At 60.7% G+C, this 18,025-nt stretch overlaps 1 protein-coding gene across 2 annotated transcripts; it reads left to right on the forward strand.

Moving 5' to 3' along the window:
• Nucleotides 1–1,670: 1,670 nt before the first annotated feature.
• On the forward strand, nt 1,671–13,374 carry AP3B2 (adaptor related protein complex 3 subunit beta 2). 2 transcript variants are annotated; one of them, XM_075432173.1, is made up of 28 exons: nt 1,671–2,035; nt 4,166–4,241; nt 4,348–4,422; nt 4,559–4,654; nt 4,740–4,900; nt 5,042–5,108; nt 5,927–6,109; nt 6,230–6,406; nt 6,649–6,746; nt 7,030–7,084; nt 7,238–7,309; nt 7,477–7,539; nt 7,768–7,900; nt 7,984–8,093; nt 8,169–8,345; nt 8,430–8,616; nt 8,718–8,836; nt 9,063–9,174; nt 9,492–9,672; nt 9,746–9,917; nt 10,002–10,056; nt 10,532–10,638; nt 10,752–10,983; nt 11,072–11,156; nt 11,696–11,793; nt 11,898–11,921; nt 12,510–12,648; nt 12,883–13,374. In XM_075432173.1, the coding sequence occupies exons 1-28, from the start codon at nt 1,923–1,925 to the stop codon at nt 13,031–13,033; spliced, it is 3,318 nt and encodes a 1,105-aa protein (XP_075288288.1). In that variant the 5' UTR covers nt 1,671–1,922; the 3' UTR covers nt 13,034–13,374. The 2 variants fall into 2 exon arrangements, with proteins under 2 accessions (XP_075288288.1, XP_075288289.1); XM_075432174.1 differs by lacking the exon at nt 11,898–11,921 and having other exon boundaries at nt 1,672–2,035.
• The last annotated feature ends 4,651 nt before the right edge of the window (nt 13,375–18,025 follow it).

The following is an 18,025-nucleotide window of genomic DNA, read 5'->3' on the forward strand; positions in this document are numbered from 1 at the left end:
AAGAGAGCTGGTGTCTCCAGGAGAGGTGGGGTCCCTGGGGGAGATTCAAGCTCCCAAGCAGCCAGGGGTATCCAGGAGGGCTGGAGTCTCCAGGAGGATTGTGGTCCTTGGGAAGCCTGGGGTCGTTCAGAGGGCAGGGCAGGTCCCTGAGATGGCTGGGTCCCCAAGGGGCTGGGGTTCCTGGGAGGACTGTGGGGTCGCCAGGAGGGCTGGAGTCCCCAGAGACGATTGGGGTCTCCAGGAGAGCAGCAGGGTCCCCAAGGAGGTCTGGGTCCCAAGAAGGGCCAGAACTCCCAGGAGGGCTGTGGGGTCCCTGGGAGGGCTGGGGTCCCCAGAACAGGGCTGTGGTCTCCAAAGGGGGCTGGGGTCCCCAGGAGGGCTGGGGTCCAGCTGCCAGTGCTGGCGGGGGACCCACCCGCATGGGATGGGAAGGGCAGGGATGCAGGGATTGCTTTCTGCTTGCTAGACCTTAATTGCTGTGCATTAATTAGATTTATTAAATTTTGCTACCTGAGATGTGTCCGTTTTTCCTTGCTGCCTCATTCCTGCGTGACGGGGTGGGAGAGCAGCCCGGCTGGCCACCAGCCTCTGAGGGCTTGTTGGCGGCAAAGAGTAGTAATCACTGAAATATCTGCCAATATCAATATCTGTCATGAAGAAAATAGTAATAGTAATAATAATAACAACATAATCATAATCTATAATAATAATATAATTTAATACAAAACGTAATATATCATATGTATCACATATAATAGATCCTATGTCATATATTATATACTGTACACCATATACTATATAAGGCATAATGTGTGTACTGTATAATGTACGCTATATAATGTATAATGTATAATGTAATCTGCTAGAATAGAGAACATAGAACAGAAGAGAATAAAACAGAATTAATAGAATCTGCAATATAATGTAATATAGCATACAACATGTAACATCAATAACAGAAAGCAGAATGTAGAATGGATTATGGATTATGTATACTGTAGTATGATAGAATATAGAATATACATAATAGAACTAATATAATCAGTAATGTAATATGTAACTTAATGTGTGGTATATAGTGTATATGTAGTTCTCAAGGGAGGTTCTCCTCCCCCTCTACTCTGCCCCGGTGAGGCCCCATCTGCAGTGCTGTGTCCAGTTCTGGGATCCCCAGTTCAAGAAAGATGAGGAGCTACTGGAGAGAGTCCAGCGGAGGGCTACGAGGATGGTGAGGGGACTGGAGCATCTCTCCTACGAGGAGAGGCTGAGGGAGCTGGGCTTGTTCAGCCTGAAGAAAAGAAGGCTGAGAGGGGACCTTATAAAGGCTTATAAATATCTGCAGGGTGGGTGTCGGGAGAATGGGGCCAGACTCTTTTCAGTGGTGCCCAGTGACAGGACAAGGGGCAATGGGCACAAACTGAAGCAGAGGAAGTTCCAGCTGAAGATGAGGAAGAGCTTCTTCCCTCTGAGGGTGACAGAGACCTGGCCCAGGCTGCCCAGGAAGGTTGTGGAGTCTCCTTCTCTGGAGATATTCAAGCCCCGCCTGGACAAGGTCCTGTGCAGCCTGCTCTGGGTGACCCTGCTTCGGCAGGGGGTTGGGCTGGGTGACCCCAGAGGTCCCTTCCAGCCCCGCCACGCTGGGATGCTGCGTACCGCCGGTGACACACCACGCACACGGCAGCCAACGCACGGTGCTGTGCGTGCAATAACGGCACAGTGTGGCGTGAGGTGATGTAAACACGGATCGGTTTAGGGGGTCCAACCCGCGTGGGCGATGCCCCCTTGCAGCCGAGCCCCCCCGGAGCGGGGGCAGCGCCGGGGCGGTCCCGTCCCCCTCGCCGTCCCCGCCCGGCGCTGACATCAGTCCCGGCATCCCGGCCGCCGCATCCCGCCCGCATCCCGCCCGCATCCCGCCCGCCGCCATGGCGGCCAGCCCGGCCTACGGCGAGGAGAAGGGGGGCTCCTCCAGCCTGGGGGAACCCGAGTACGGCCACGACCCCGCCAGCGGCGGCATCTTCTCCTCCGACTACAAGAGGTGGGGACGGGGCGGGGGGGGACAGGGATGGGGACGGGGGTGGGGACAGGGGGACGCGGCCGCCGCAGGTTGCAAAGGCCGGGGAGGGTCTCGGGGGGGGGGGGGGGGGGGGGGGGAGAAACCGCGGGGTTTTGAAGGCGATGTGGCGGGGGGGATGCGCGGGGACACCCCCCCACAGTGCACCCCCCACCCCTGCGCTGGGGGAACCCTGGGCACTGAGTCCCCCCCTCAGGCTCTGCTGGCTTCCGCGGGGGTCCCCGGGTGGCAGCACCTCACCGCCCAGGTCCTCAGCTGGGGGGGGGCTGCCAAATGTCACCCCTGTGCGGGGAGGGCAGGGGCCAGGGACACAGACGAAGGTGAGGAGTCCCTGGAGCTGCAGGCAAGTGGGGGTCCCTGTGTCCCCCCAGCCCTGCAGTGTCCCCAGCCTGCCTGTGTCCGCCATCCTTGAACCCCTGGTAGTGTCTCCAACTCTGGCAGTGTCCCCCCAGCCCTGATACAGCGTCCCCCACTCTGGCAGTGCCCCCCAGTCCTGACCCCCCAGCAGCGTCCCCCAGTCTGGCAGTGTCCCCCGAGCCCTGCCCCACTTGCAGCATGCTCCAGTCTGGCAGTGTCCCCCCCTCCCTGACCCGCTGGCAGTGTCCCCCATCCCTGACCCACTGGCAGTGTCCCCACCTCACAGTGGTCCCACTTCCCTGAGCCCTCGGCACTGTCCTCCACTCTGGCAGTGTCCCCCAGTTTGGCCAGCTCCCCCTGTCTCTGACCACCTGGCAATGTCACCCACACTGACAGTGTCCCCCACCCCTGCCCTCTGGCAGTGTGCCCGCAGCCTGGCAGCGTCCCCACATCCCTGACCCCAGGGCACTGTCCCCATCACTGGCGTGCTGCCCTTCCTCGGAGCCCGTCCCCTTGTGGCCACACCAGATCTGTCACCATCCCCATGAGCCATGCATGGCACACGGGGTAAGAGGAATGTCCCCAGGTGCCACCCCGTCACCCAGGTGGGTGTCCCATCATGATGTGGGGGTCCCCAGCCAGGACTGAGCCACTCAGAGCACCCGGGGAAGGAACTCCCTGAGATGTCCCCAGGCCCCAGCTGCAGGATGGATGACACGGGACGGGACACCCCGGGGTGACCTCGTCCACTGGGAAGGGCGTCAGGATCACAGCTGCAACCAAACTCCAACCCCAGTATCAGGTTTCAGCTGGCGGTGCTGGGAGGAGGAGCGGGGCCAGAGCTCTGCCACCATCCCCAGGGCCACCACCCCCAGCCGAAGCCATGCTGTCCCTGCCGCCCGTGCAGAAGCTGCTGCGGCAGCTGCCAGCGGGGCCAGCTGGGCAGCCAAAACCACCGTTGGGTGGTGACACAGCCAAGGAGGTGACGAGCCCAGTGCTGGCCACCGAGGCTGGACAGCCCGCCTGCTACAGCGCCCTGCGAGCTGATGAGCTGCGGCCGCTCGCCAGCCCCAAGCCCATGGTGGCCACCAGCACTGGGCCACCACCGCGGTAAGACCCTCCCAAGGAGCTCCCCAGGACCCTCTGGTGATGGTGGCTTTGGCTGAGCATCATCCCATGGGTGCCAGCCCCAGCTGCGGTGGGTGGACACAGCCTTGCAGGTCCCCCCTGGTTCGGTGGGGATGGATGTCCCTTAGAAGAGGAGTGACAACCAGTCTTATAAAAGGGGGCAGTGGTGGCATTTTCCCAGCCCAGGGAGGGCATCAAGGAAGGGCTCTGCATTGGGGCGCACCAGTGCATCCGTGTCACCGTGCCCAGGAGGGGACAAGGGACACCCAGCCAAGCTGGGCTGGTGGCTGGGATGGAGCCGGTGGTGGGTGGCTGCTCCGTGGGAAGCGATCTGGGGATGTCCTAGGGTGACAGCCACAGCCGGGCTGGGCTGGGGTCCTCATCCCAGAGCCCAGGATGGGGACAGAACTGGGTGCCAGCGCCGCACCGATCCCTCTGGCTCCTCTTTCACCTGGCTGTAACCCAACTCCCGTCTCCATAAATATTACATGGCGAAGCATCAGGTTGCCAGCCTGATGGCAGGCCGGGAGCAAAAAAAAAAGACTAAAAATGATGAAAAATGGCTAAAAATGGAAAATTGGGTTTTTTCTTTCCCCCGGTGTGGTGCAGGCATGATGACCTCAAGGAGATGCTCGATAGCAATAAGGATTCACTCAAGCTGGAGGCCATGAAGAGGATTGTGGCGGTGGGTGTTGCTGCCGCCGGCGGGGACCGCTGCTGGTGCTGAGCCATGCCATGCTGCATTGTGCCACGCCGGCCGCCCGGCATCACACCACTCCTTTATCCCCTAGATGATCGCCCGGGGTAAAAACGCCTCTGACCTCTTCCCAGCCGTGGTGAAAAACGTTGCCTGCAAGAACATTGAGGTGAGGAAAGTCTTGGGTGGCCCTGGTGGCATCCATGGGTGTCCCCAGGGTCTGATGCCTTCCCTGCAGGAGGGTTTTGGGGGGTGGGCTGGGTTTTGGGGAGCTCTGAGGTGGCCCCACCACCTTCACCCGTCAGGTGAAGAAGCTGGTGTACGTCTATCTGGTGCGCTACGCAGAGGAGCAGCAGGATCTGGCCCTGCTCTCCATCTCCACCTTCCAGCGAGGTCTCAAGGTGAGCTGGTTTGGGGACCCAGGAGGAGTCTGGAGGGGCAGCAAGACCCCAGTGCTGCGCTGCAGCCCCCCGCATGCCCCCACAGGATCCCAACCAGCTGATCCGTGCCAGCGCACTGCGGGTCCTCTCCAGCATCCGCGTGCCGATCATCGTGCCCATCATGATGTTGGCCATCAAGGAGGCTGCCTCAGACATGTCCCCATATGTGCGCAAGACGGCTGCCCATGCCATCCCCAAGCTGTACAGGTGACAGGGGCTCGGCTGCTGAATTCTGAGTGTGCTAATTAGGGTGCAGTGCTGGGGTCTCAGCCGCTTGGTGCAGGCAGGGGTGGGCAGGGATGGGAGGGAGTTCGGTCCGGCCACACCTGCCCTGTTCTTCCCTCGCAGCCTCGATTCCGACCAGAAGGACCAGCTCATTGAAGTGATCGAGAAACTGCTGGCGGACAAGACCACGGTGAGCAGGGCGCAGCGTCTCCCCTGCCCCTAAATCTGGGGACATCACCAGACCCCCTGACCCGGGGTCCTTGCGGGGATGCAGATGTCCCCGCCAAACTGGTGTCCTCATGGGGATGCAGCCATCCGTGCAGAGCGGTCATCCTTGCAGTGATGCTGCTACCCCACCCAGCCAGCATCCTCTTGGGGACGTTATGCCCCCCCTGACATGGCGTCCTCGTGGTGTTGCAGCCATCCCCCCAGGGCTGGCATCCTCGTGGGGATGCCACTGTCCCCACCAATCCAACATCTGCGCAGGGATGCAGCCAACCCCGGAGCCAACATCTTTGTGAGGATGTCACTGTCCCCACCAAGCCAGCATCCTCAAGGGGATGCCAGTGTCCCCACTGATCCAGCATCTGAACGGGAATGCAGACGTCTCTGCCAAACTGGCGTTCTCGTGGGAATGCAGCCATCCCTGCAGAGCTGGCATCCTTGTGGGGATGCTGCTGTCCCCGCCGGGCCAGCATCCTCATGGGCATTCCACCATCTCTACTGAGCCAGCATCCCCACGAGGAAGACACCATCCCCACCAAACCAGCATCTTCACGTGGATGCCACTGTCCCCACCGAGCTGGCATCCTTGTGGAGATACAGCCATCCCTGCCAGCCCAGCTTCCTCTTGTGGGTGCCATGGTGCCCACTGATCAAGCATCCACCCACGGATACAGCTGTCCCTACAGGGCCAGCGTCCTCACGGGGACTGCTATCCCCATCAAGCCAGCACCACGATGGAGATGCCACCACTCTGGTGACTCACCCTGGGCTTTCTCTCCCCAGCTGGTGGCCGGCAGCGTGGTGATGGCATTTGAGGAGGTCTGCCCGGAGCGCATCGACCTCATCCACAAGAACTACCGCAAGCTCTGCAACCTGCTCATTGATGTGGAGGAGTGGGGGCAGGTGGTCATCATCAACATGCTGACCCGCTACGCACGGACCCAGTTCCTCAGCCCCAACCAGAACGTGAGTGTGGGAGCCTTGGGGTGCCCCGGGAACCTTGGGGTGCCCTGAGAGCCTCCGGGAAGGTGGGGTGAAGGGTGGCGTGCTGTTGAGGAGGGCTCTAGGTGTCCCACCTGCTGGCAGGAGTCCCTGCTGGAGGAGAGCACCGAGAAGGCTTTCTATGGCTCTGAGGAGGAGGACACCAAGGACACCAAGGCGGAGGCAGCCTCGTTGGCCAAACGCAAGCCGTATGTCATGGACCCTGACCACCGCCTGCTCCTGCGCAACACCAAGCCCCTGCTGCAGAGCCGCAACGCCGCGGTGAGCCCCTCTGTCCCAGCCCTGTCCGGCCCTGGAGGCCGCTGGTATTGTCCAGCAGCCTGGGCTCATGATGTCCCCACCAACCAAAGAGCCAGCACAGTGCTTGAGGGAAGAGACACCCAGGTTTGGGCATCCTCAGGGTCAGACTTCCTCTGGGTGCTTCTGGGTGGGACACTGGGGGACACAGCCATCTCCCGGGGTACCCCATTCTCACCAGGTGACACTCAGGTGTGTCCCCACAGGTGGTGATGGCCGTGGCACAGCTCTACTTCCACCTGGCACCCAAGGCAGAGGTTGGCGTCATTGCCAAGGCACTGGTGCGGCTTCTGCGGAGTCACAGGTCTGTGGCACCTGGGTTGCGGTGGTACCCTACCCTGCCACCCCGGTTGGTGGGACCCTTGGGGAGCCCTGGTAGAAACCCCCAAAAAACCCTTCCTTGCAGGGATGTCCAGTTGGGGCAAACTGCCAAAAAAGAGGGCTTTTTGGCCTGGGCCCAGCCCAGACACAGGGTGGCAACATCATGGTGGCACCAGCCTGGTGGTGGGTCCTGCCCCATCTTCAAGGTGATGTGCTGGGGGGTCTGGCCCTGCCCCACTGATGGTGGTCCCCTCTTTGTCCCACAGCGAGGTGCAGTACGTTGTACTGCAGAACGTGGCCACCATGTCCATCAAACGGCGGGTGAGTCTTGGACTTGGTGTGGGAGGAGTTGGCCCTGTTGACTCTGGAGCTGGATGAGGACTAGCCAGCAGGGTCACCATGGCCAGCTGCCTCTGGGTGGCCTCGGTGAGGAGGGGACTGGGATGGCACTAACACTGCTGGCTCTGCATGCAGGGGATGTTTGAGCCCTACCTGAAGAGCTTCTACATCCGCTCCACAGACCCCACGCAGATCAAGATCCTCAAGGTGAGCTGGAAGCACCCAGCAGAACCCATCACTGGTGGCTTTGGGGCTTCATGGAGCCCTTTGCTGTGGGGCAGCTGTCCTCCATGCCCTGGGGACCGGAGGACAGCAAGGACCCTGTGCCCTGGCACCATGCCCCCATGCTGCCCATATCTTCCTCTTTTCTGCAGCTGGAGGTCCTCACCAACCTGGCCAACGAGACCAACATCTCCACCATCCTGCGGGAGTTCCAGGTATGCCATGGCCATACTGAGGCCACCGGGGTGCCACCATGGCATGGCTCTGGGGGCCAAACCACCACCATGGTGGGGACTGAAGAGAGCCCCACAGGAGGAGTGGGCTGAGGCCATGCCAACCCCACGGGTGGCTCCAAAGAGCCCCAAAGTGTGACCATCACATGGAGGGATGCCCAGCACTAGCATGTGGGTGACATGTAGTGTGTGTCCCCCATGCCTGCACAGACCTACATCCGCAGCATGGACAAGGACTTTGTGGCCGCCACCATCCAAGCCATCGGGCGCTGTGCCACGAATATCGGGAAGGTGCGGGACACCTGCCTCAATGGCCTGGTCCAGCTCCTCTCCAACCGGGATGGTGAGCGTGCATGATGGGGGGCGAAACAGGAGCTCCACTGCTCTCAGGGCAGGACCCTGCTGAGGATGGATCTCTGCCCGCAGAGCTGGTGGTGGCCGAATCCGTGGTGGTCATCAAAAAGCTGCTGCAGATGCAGCCAGCCCAGCACAGCGAGATCATCAAGCACATGGCCAAGCTCACCGATAACATCCAGGTGGGCTGGGGCGTTGTGTGGCCCCTGAGACCAGGGGGGTGGCATCAGTGCCACGTGCCCGGGCATGTTTTGCAGGTGCCAATGGCGCGGGCCAGCATCTTGTGGCTCATCGGCGAGTACTGCGAGCACGTGCCCAAGATCGCACCTGACGTGCTGCGCAAGATGGCCAAGTCCTTCACCAATGAGGAGGACATCGTCAAGCTGCAGGTCATCAACCTGGCAGCTAAGCTGTACCTGACCAACTCCAAGCAGGTACCAGGGATGTGGCCCCACGGCATGCCTCGGTTTCCCCAGTGGGGAGGGAGAGGCTGGCCCTGAGCATGTCCCCTGGCGCAGAGCAAGCTGCTGACCCAGTACATCCTCAACTTGGCCAAGTACGACCAGAATTATGACATCCGTGACCGGGCTCGCTTCATCCGCCAGCTCATTGTGCCCACTGAGAAGAGTGGGGCACTCAACAAGTACGCCAAGAAGCTCTTCCTGGCCCAAAAACCTGCTCCCATCTTGGAGTCCTCCTTCAAAGGTACCCACTCCTGGTCGCAGGGCATGCGGACATGGGGCCAGTTGTCACCACAGTGCTGCATGGCTGTCCCTGAGCTGCTGCCACCTCTCACCCTGCTGTAGATCGAGATCATTTCCAGCTGGGTTCCCTGTCCCACCTGCTCAACGCTAAGGCTGTGGGCTACCAGGAGCTGCCCGACTGGCCAGACGAGGCCCCTGACCCCTCTGTGAGGAACGTGGAGGTGCGTGGAGCACCCCAGGGTGCTGGGATGCATGGGGAGGCTGAGGTGGGGGCATTGCCTCAAGGTCTTGCGAGACCCTCAGAAGGTGCCCAAGCTGCTCAGCTGCCCCATGTCCCCTCTTTCATGCCCACACACTCGCCTGGGGACAGGAGTGGGTCAAGGGCTGCTGTTTGGGGCCCCCCCACCCATAGGCGGTGGCTCTGCTCCATCAACCCTGTGCCAGCAGGTTCCTGAGTGGACAAAGTGCACCAGCCGGGAGAAGAGGAAGGAGAAGGTGGAGAAACCCTTCTACTCTGACTCGGAGGGCGAGTCGGGGCCCACAGAGTCGGCGGACAGTGGTGAGGACCCAGTGGCACAGCAGGGCATGGGGCAGGAGCCACCATGATGGGGCATCAGGCAGGTGCCACCATGGTGGGGGACGGGGCAAGTGCCACCATGGTGGGCATCAGGCAGGGGACACTGCAGTGGGGACATCCCATCGTGGTGGGGATGTGGCAGGGGGATGGGGGGACGCAGTGGGGGGAAGCAGGGATGGGGGGGGGTTGCGGGGACACAGCGGGATGCAGCAAGAGCATGGGGGACGCAGTGGGGCGCAGCACGGAGCTGTGGGGATGTGGGGGGATGCAGCAGCAGGGCTGAGCCGTGCCCCCTGCAGAGCCGGAGTCTGTCAGCGAGGAGAGCAGCAGCAGCAGCAGCTCCGGCAGCTCCAGCTCTGGCAGTGAGGAGGAGGAGGAGGAAGAGGAGGAGGAAGGCAGCGGGGAGCAGTCAGAGGACAAGGAGGAGGAGCAGAAGAGGTCGAAGAGGAAGGAGAAGGAAGGCTCCCGGAAGGCGGGCAGGTACCCCTGGGAAGGCAGGGTGCCCCTGGCCAAACCCCACCTCAGCCCCTCCTGAGCCGTGCTCTCCCTGCAGCCCCAGTGAGGAAGAGGAGGAGGAAGAGGGGGCAAAGAAGGAAAAGAAGGCGGTGGCACCTCAGGGGAGGAAGGGCCATGCCGAGACCTCATCAGAGGAGGCCAGCGCCTCCGAGAGCAGCTCCTCGGGCTCCGACTCGGGCTCCGAGGCAGAAGCCAAACGGAAGAAGGCGGTGAGGGCCGGGCTGGGTGGAGGGGCAGCGCGGGGACCCCCAGGCCCCCCCATTCACAGCCCCCATCTCTCTGCCCCTTTGCAGCCCCCCAGCAGCAGGGCTGGCCCCAAGGAGATCTCCCTGCTCGACCTGGATGACTGTGAGTGGCTGCCCGGGACACGCGGGACAGCTGTCACGGTGGCGGGGGGGAAACTGAGGCACGGGCACCCACCCCAGGGGGGTCAGGGCCCCGTGGGTCCTTTGGGGGCTGCTGAGCTGGGACGGGGACTGGTGACAGGTCCTTGTCCCCAGAGGATGGCCGTGGGACAGGTGGCTGGGCCAGCGGGGCTGTCCCCAGGGGGCTGTACCCATGGGATTGTCCCCATGAGGCTGTGCCTCCAGGGTTGTCCCCATGCAGGTGTGCCACCAGGGCTGTCGCCGTTGGGGCTGTACCCATGGGATTGTCCCCATGAGGCTGTGCCTCCAGGGTTGTCCCCATGCAGGTGTGCCACCAGGGCTGTCCCCATGGGGCTGTCTCCACGTGGCTGTCCCACAGGGCCATGCCATCAAGGCTGTCCCCATGGGGCTGTGGCTTATCAGAGCTCTGTTAACCCTTTCCTCCTCACACCCTGCAGTCACCCCCCCTCCTCCCCAGCCCGTCCCCTCCAGCAGCATCATCTCCAGCAGCCTTGTGACCGACCTGGAGGGCCTCACGCTCACCGACACCTCCCTGGCACCCGCCGTAAGTGTCCCCCCAGCGTCCTTCCCGGTGGGGCTCCTGGGACACCTGCCACCCGCAGGGACCCCACAGAGCAGGCTGGCAGCAGCCCACACTGGTCCCTCGGTCCCTCGCAGCTGCTGAGCCCAGCATTCGGCGCGGTGAGGACCTACGAGCTGCTGCACCGCATGGCGGGCGAGGGGCTCTCAGTCGAGTACTGCTTCAGCCGCCGGCCCTTCCTGGGGGACCCCCACATGCTGGCCATCCAGATCCAGATCTCCAACAACACCGACGCCGAGGTGAAGAGCCTGCGGGTCAGCGAACCCAAGCTGCTCTCCGGCATGCGGATCCAGGAGTTCCCCGAGATCGGTATGGCACGGCTGCAGTGCTGCGGGGGGTGGGACGGGGACAGGGGTTGGCTGGTGGAGGGGACGTGGTGGCAGCCCTGTGGTTTCAGAGCACCTGGCACCAGGGGACACAGCCAGCGTGGTGATGGGCATTGACTTCTGTGACTCCACCCAGGCGGCCAACTTCCAGCTGTGGTGAGCACCCAGCGCCGGGCAGGACAGGACAGGTGGCCCAGGGGATGGAGACAGCGTGGGGTGCTCCAGGGATGGGGGACAGCGGTGCAGGGCACAGGTGCTGCAGGAGATGGGGAAAGTGGGATGGGCGCCAATGTCCCTCCAGGGGATTTGGGGCAGCAGGGGACAGCCGGACAGGGCATGGGGTACCCCAGGGGACAGCATATGAGGTACTCCAGGGCACTGGGGACAGCTGGACAGTCACCAACGTCCTTCCAGGGGACGAAGAACAGCAGGAGAGGGCATAGAGTGCCCCTGGGGACAGAGGGACAGGGTACCTCCAAGGGATGGGGGACAGCAGGACAGGCATCGGGGTCCCTGCAGGGGACAAGGAGGCAGCGGCAGCCCCAGGTCCAGCCTAATGGGTTCCCCCTATTCCTGAGGCCTTTTGTGCCTCAGTTTCCCTCCAGCCAGCCCCTGCTCAGGGCAGGGATGGGAAGCGGGACGGGGAGGGGAGGACAATCTGAGCATGTGGCCCTCTCACGTGCCTGTCTCCCCAGCACCCACACGCGCCACTTCTACGTCTCTATCCAGCCGCCCGTGGGGGAGCTCATGGCCCCGGTCTTCATGAGCGAGAATGAGTTCAAGAAAGAGCAGGGTGAGTGGGGGGACGGGGACAGGGCAGCGCATGGGCAGCCACCGTCTCAGCGCCGATGCTCACCTCCCATTTTGTCCCCTCTGCCACCCTCGCTATGGCCCTAGAGCACCTTGCGCGGCTGGGCGAGGGTAAGTGGCCACTGGGCCGGCCCCTAGACTAGTTCTGCTCCCCTCGTCCCCCTCCTGCACCCCGCCAACTGCCGCTTGGGTGACCACCCCAGGGCTAGGGTGGCCCCGCTGGGTCCCCACACTGCACGGAGAGCTTGTGCCACCCCTGGCGCTCCCAGCATTGTGTCTGGTGAGTGACAGGGACACCCTGGCCCCATATCCCCATGCTCCCGGAGCAGCAGCATCCCTGCCCTGGCCCCGCAGCCAGGGGTCTGCACTGAGTGGTGGGTGCTCAGTACCCTGCAGCACCCGGCCCCATTGCTGCTGGTGACTGGAGAAGCCCTCCCCAGGGATGTGACTCTGCCGCTGGGCAGGGACGCGGGGACGAGCCTGAGAAGGGTTGTGGAAGAAGGGTTTTCCTGAAACCATCTCTGCCGGGCTAGAGAGGAGCATGCAAGGCAGACAGTTTGGGATGTCATGGGGGACCTGGATACAGAGAGCTGGCGGCTGGAGGGGCTTGGTTTGGGGATGGCAAAACAGGGCCTGGCAGGCACGTGGCCGCTGGGTGCTTGGCCAGAGACAGGCAGGTGCCTCTGCTGCCTGCTCCAGGGAAGCTGACGGGCATGAGCGAGATCACGGAGAAGCTGACGCTGACCGAGAAATGCCAGAGCGACCACGCCATCGTCCAGCAAGTGACCTCGGCTGCAAACGTGGGCCGCGTGCCCTGCGGTGCCGACAATGAGTACAGGTAGTCAGACCCCCACACCAGGACCAGGCAGGCACTGTCACCTCTCTGCTCCCACCCGGATCACAGTGGGGATGCTCAGGGCTTCATGTAGGACAAGGAGCCTGCATGAACCCACACATGGTGGTGGCCGCAGATGGCAGACACCTTCCTGGTCCCTACTGGGGCATCCCAGGGGACCGTAGGGTGACAGGGGGACAGCTCACCCTGAAGCTCTGTGTTCATGCTGGTGGGCAGGTTCGCGGCCAAGACGGTGACCAGCGGGAGCCTGGTGCTCATCACCCTGGAGCGACGGGAGGGCACCGCAGCCCAGCTGACCGTCAACAGCGAGAAGATGGTTATCGGCACCATGCTGGTGAAAGACATCGTCCAGGCCCTGGCGCAGTGACGGTGGGGCCTTGCCGCACCCATGGCCCTGCCCTCGCACCCTCTACTGCCCCACACCACTCCCTGAAACACTCTCTGCCCCGTTTTCTGCTGGGTTATTGCCCGCCCCACTCCCCAGAGGGGAGGCAGGCAGTGGCCCCTGGGCCGGCTTCGCCACTGGGAGGAAGGAGCGGGACAGGGCAGACGGGATGCAGGGTGATGTCCTGCTCGGAGGGGTGGCAGCAGCTCCAGCCCCCATGGGAGCACAGCGTGCCTCCAGCCCCTGGCCCCTCACCACCATCTCCCAGTGTAACCGCTATTTATTGTGGCCAGGATCTCCCAATAAAGCTCTTCCCAAACCTGCTCCCTTCCCCTCTGCTCTGTGTGCACAGCCCCAGAGGCCCCCATGCTGGGCTCTGCCAGCCTCCCCAGGGTGGCAGTGGGGGATATCAGGGGACCAGCCATCCCTTAGGCAACTGGGGACATGTGAGGGAACTGCTTGAATCACTTGGCTGCTGGCTCTTGGAAAAAACCCGGCACTGACACACAGGGTGTGGGTAAACAGCCTTGGGGCTCAGTGGAGAGTGGGAGGCGTTCAGTCCCGACCAGGGATCGGAGGAGTCCTGAGAGGTTTCCAGCTATTTATTCAAAGCAGAATTGCTCGTGCTTGGACCACGGAAATACCTGCTACGTCAGGGCTGGGTCTGTTCTGCAGTGTCACTGAAGGGATTCCTGGCACCAGCTCCGGGAGGCTGATCATCTCTAAACTGTGGGGAAAAAAAACAAAAGGAAATTTGATTCTTTATCAAGATCTCTCCTCCCAGCACGGGTTGGGTGGGATTTAAGAGAGCCCCGGCTGGCTCTCCCTTTCCAGCTCCCAGCGGGGAGTCAGGCCCAGCACTGGAGGCAGAAAATGAGCAAAGGACGCACGGGACGGCCTGAACCCCCAAGCGCCTCGAGTCCGACCTCTTCTGCTGCTCCAGAAAGGGTGAGGGGCTTTTCCCAGCATGTGGGTAGGAGACAGGATAAAATCACCTTTATTTTTTTGATGGGTGAGGAAACGCTGTCAGACCAGCAGCACTGCCAACCGCTAGGCGCCAAGCAAGGAAAAGCCCACTTCCACAACAGCGGGGGCCAGAGCTGCAGCGCTCCGGGCAGCCTCGCACCCAGCGGGGCCCAAACCAGGAGCTGGCGCTGCCGCCACCCCCCCATTCCCGTCAGGGGGGGCCCTATCCCCTCACACGGTGCCCGGCCAGCTCCGCAGCCGGCGTGTGGCGAGCGGCCCACCCCGAGGCGGCACCGGGGAGGCTCCGGCCGCATCCGCGCGTCGTGAGGGGAGCGGCCGACCCCGCCTCAGCGCGGGAAGCGCCGCGCGCAGTGCACGCCGGGATAGGGGAGGAGTCATTGAGGGGTGGGGGTGCGGGGGCGCCACGCGGCGGCGGGCGCGGCGCGCATGCGCCTCGGCCCCTCCCCTGAGGGCCACCCTTCCACACCCCCCACACCCCCCCCCACCGGCGGGGTGACGGCCCATAAAAGCCGGCGGGGCGGGCAGGGCTCTCTGCTGCTGTCGCTGCCCTCCTCTCCGGGATCCCCCCGCCCGCAGCCACCTATGGCCTTCCCGGCGGTGAGGGGTGGGGGGGGGGGAGGAGGAGGAGGAGCGGGTGGGACACGTGCCGACGGGCCCGGTGCCTCATAGAGGCGAGGCTGCGTGCGCGGCCCCTTTAAGGCTGGCCCCGTCACGTGGTTTCACACGTTGGCGGCGGGAGGGGAGGGGGGGGAGCGGTGCTGAGGTGATTTCCCGCCTTTTCTCCGTGCGTGGCAGAGAAGGAAAGAGGGGAAGGGATCCCTCCTTCCATCGGCGGAGCAGCGGGGCCCGGCCTCGGAGGGGGGAGGTCCCCACTGCTGAGCAGCGTCCTGAGGCCTGGCCGCCTCCCCCCCCGAAGGGAAGAGGCGGCCCTGAGGCAGCTTCACCTCAGGGAACCCATCGACTGACCACGGCCACTGGCAGGGAGGAAGCCCTGTGGTCCCAGTCCAAGCAGCGATCGGTGCCTGTGGTTGCTCTCATCCCAGGTTATTGGAGGGGGGGGAGCTGAGCTGGAGGTGCTGAGCTCTGGTTTGTGATGGTGGGGTGTGCTTTGTGTGACCAGGAACCCATGGTCTTGGTTAGAGCTTCTAAACTCTGTCTTTTGTAGCATGCGAAGTGAACGGGGCAGTTATTTCACTCTTCAGCCACGTGACTGCAAGCTCCATGTAGCAAAGCTGACTCCTGTTGGTGACCCCGAGAGACTTAGTCCCAAACTCCGTGCTGTATGTGCAGAAGCGAGAGACGAGCCTTCTGAAAAACAAGTTCTTTTTTTACCCTTCAGTATTCCCCAGCTAAAACCAATTAATGCTCGTTGGGTCTGCTTTGGTGCTGGGCTAACCATGTGTGCTGGCAGCTGGAGCATAGGTGAGAGCTGTGCAAAGGGTGGGAGATGTGTTTTGTGAGGAGTTTGAGGATCCTGTTGCTTTGCCGCAGTTTGTCTCGACTGGATCAGTCTCCCTAAACCAATTAAAACCTTAATTCTGCTTTGATAACGTGCTGAATCAGGCAGCTGTGATATTGCTTGTTTCCAAAACTTCTTGGATAATAGCTTCAGAATGTTTTGTTCCAAAAACTAGGTGCCTTGACAGGGAAGCTACTTTAAAAACAAGAGTTTTGGCAAAATCAATCTTGTTCCAAAGTCAATGCTCCCATGTAAAATAGTATCATCAAAATCCCTTCCAGTCTTGATTCCAGCCAGGTGTGTTCAAGACCCTTTCCACACAGAGTAAGCCCTGGGAGAGCTGCTAAAGTTCAGCTTTGCTGATGGTGAGAGAGCTGATACAGCCTAGCTTAAGCCTGTTTGGGGTCAGTTGTGTGTGTGTGAGCTTGTTGTGCTGTTAGCAGTGTAGCTTGGTAGGAACAGTTACACCAATATTGCCCTTCATATTGGTGTAGCTGACTTCAGACTGGAAAGCAAATCATACCAGGGAAAAAAATTACTTAGAGTTGCTTTTCATCGAAGTATGGAGCCATCTTGGCTTCATTATGTTGAGACTGACACCATTTTAACAGTATCTTGCTTCTTGTCTTGGGATTCAAGGCCCTCTTGGTTGTAGCTATAGTGCTGAGAACCCCTTTGGGCATCGGCATGGCACTGTCCCTGTGGGATTTCTGCAAAAGATGTTAAAAGCAAAGGCTGAATTGCAGGTGAGGTGGATGAGCCTTGTCTGCTCCAGAGTGTCCCCAGGAGCTGATGCGTATCTTGGCCATACCGGCAGCCGAGCTGTGTGTAATGACTTCCCTAAGGATCAGGATATCCTAATCCTGTGCCAGCGCTGTTGTGATGCTGTGGGTTCTGCCTGGCCCTGGGATTTCATTATTTGTAGGTTTCCTGCAGGCGTGTCTGCCTCGGGGCTGTGGAGGTGCCTTCTTTTCCAGTTGGACATCGTTGGTAGCTTTTGCTGCACAAGTGTACGTTGTTCCACTGACTGAGCTGCTGCAGGTTGTGCGTGTGTCTCTGGAGCAGGACCTCTTGCAGGTAAACAGCAGGCTGCAGCTGTGGGGTTTGCCTGGGGCTGATGGGAGCTCTGCATCGAGCAGCTGGCAGCTGAAACATAGCAGGCAGGAGAGCCAGCAGATAAGAGCTCTCTACCATGGTGGTTCTGGTTGTCTTTCTGCTACTCTGAGGGAGAGGAAACTCCTTGTCCTGATTTCCAATCAAGCCTGGCACTCCTTTCTCACTTTGGGTTTTGTTTGGAGCGCTAAAGGTGGCTGGAGGCTGACTGTGGTCAGCTTGAGACCTGAGAGTGTGCTGAGGAAGCATCTTCAAGCTTGGACGTGGGTTCTTGGCTGAGGGTTTAGCTGAGCTGGGATATGATGGACTGTACTCAGAACTGAGATTCACCTTGCTGTGCGTCTTTGTCTGCAATGTTTCTTGGGTCTGTGTTCCAGATCTACCACAGTGATTTAACATGAAGCCTTTAAATCATTTGCTCTGTGGCACTGTGTGCCTACTGCAGGGAACTGAATTGCCTTTCTCGTTTGTTTCTGATCTAGAAACATCCCTAGAAACTCTTAAAGGGAGACGGGGTGTCTTACCAGGCATTGGGAAGCAATGTTTGACTCCTGATGACTTTAAATGACCTGTCAGCTGGATCACACTTCTGTTTTGACTTGTTCATCCACTAGCTGCACTAATGAAAAGGTGTCTCCTTCTGGATTGGGGCTGTGCACTGTAGCAGGCAGGACCAGCTGAGAACGGCTGTTGTGGGTCACTGGTTACACCCTGGTGTTTCATACAGTGTGTCAGGTCACTGCTGGAGCCTGCAGAAGAGACCCGCCAGTGCTCCTGGACTTGTGCTTTGGTGGAAGCAGAGGGGGTTGCCAGCTCTGAGCCTGAGCTGTAGCCATAGTCGCTGCTGTGAGGAGGACTTCCAGAGAAGGCTGAACAGGCAGTATGTGTTTAACTATTGCAAAATCCTTCAAGATGGAGCGCTGAAAGCTAATCCTAGCCGGGCTCAAGAGTGCTCCTTTGCTTGTCTTGGCTTGGAGGTGTGAGAGTGGAGCAGGTTCTGGAGGGCACAACCTCAGGCGTGGTATTTCCCCTTGAGACTAATGGATATAGGCGTATTCTCCAGCTACATGTTTGCGAACTCTTTGCACTGGACTATCCAGTCTGCTGCGTGGTTTGGGCCCTGTGTGCTCTGAAGACCTGCAGAGCTCTTCAGAGGAGTATCTCCATTTTAGGGGTTTAGGGAGGAGGATGAGCTGTACCAGGGGAAGGTATAGAGACACAAGCCACTACCTACAAGGGGCTGGATGCCAACTCCTGTATCTGGGATGCTTGCAGTATCCCAAGGATATCCTTGACAGTCTTAAGGTTAAGCTCTGTAAGTGGAAGGAGTTTTTGTGGAGATGCTTGGCCATACTCTTGCTGTTTTCTGTTCTTGTTTGTATCAGGACTGGTGCTGCCAGTTGTGGGAAGCATTG

This window comes from Opisthocomus hoazin, chromosome 10 (assembly GCF_030867145.1).
Source record: "Opisthocomus hoazin isolate bOpiHoa1 chromosome 10, bOpiHoa1.hap1, whole genome shotgun sequence".
Lineage (NCBI taxonomy): Eukaryota > Metazoa > Chordata > Aves > Opisthocomiformes > Opisthocomidae > Opisthocomus > Opisthocomus hoazin.

Coding starts and splice junctions, on each gene's coding strand:
- AP3B2 (XM_075432173.1), top strand. CDS start 1,923: ATGGCGGCCAGCCCGGCCTACGGCGAGGAGAAGGGGGGCTCCTCCAGC. Junction 4,423..4,558: donor TTGCCTGCAAGAACATTGAG/GTGAGGAAAGTC, acceptor TTCACCCGTCAG/GTGAAGAAGCTGGTGTACGT. Junction 7,540..7,767: donor CCATCCTGCGGGAGTTCCAG/GTATGCCATGGC, acceptor ATGCCTGCACAG/ACCTACATCCGCAGCATGGA.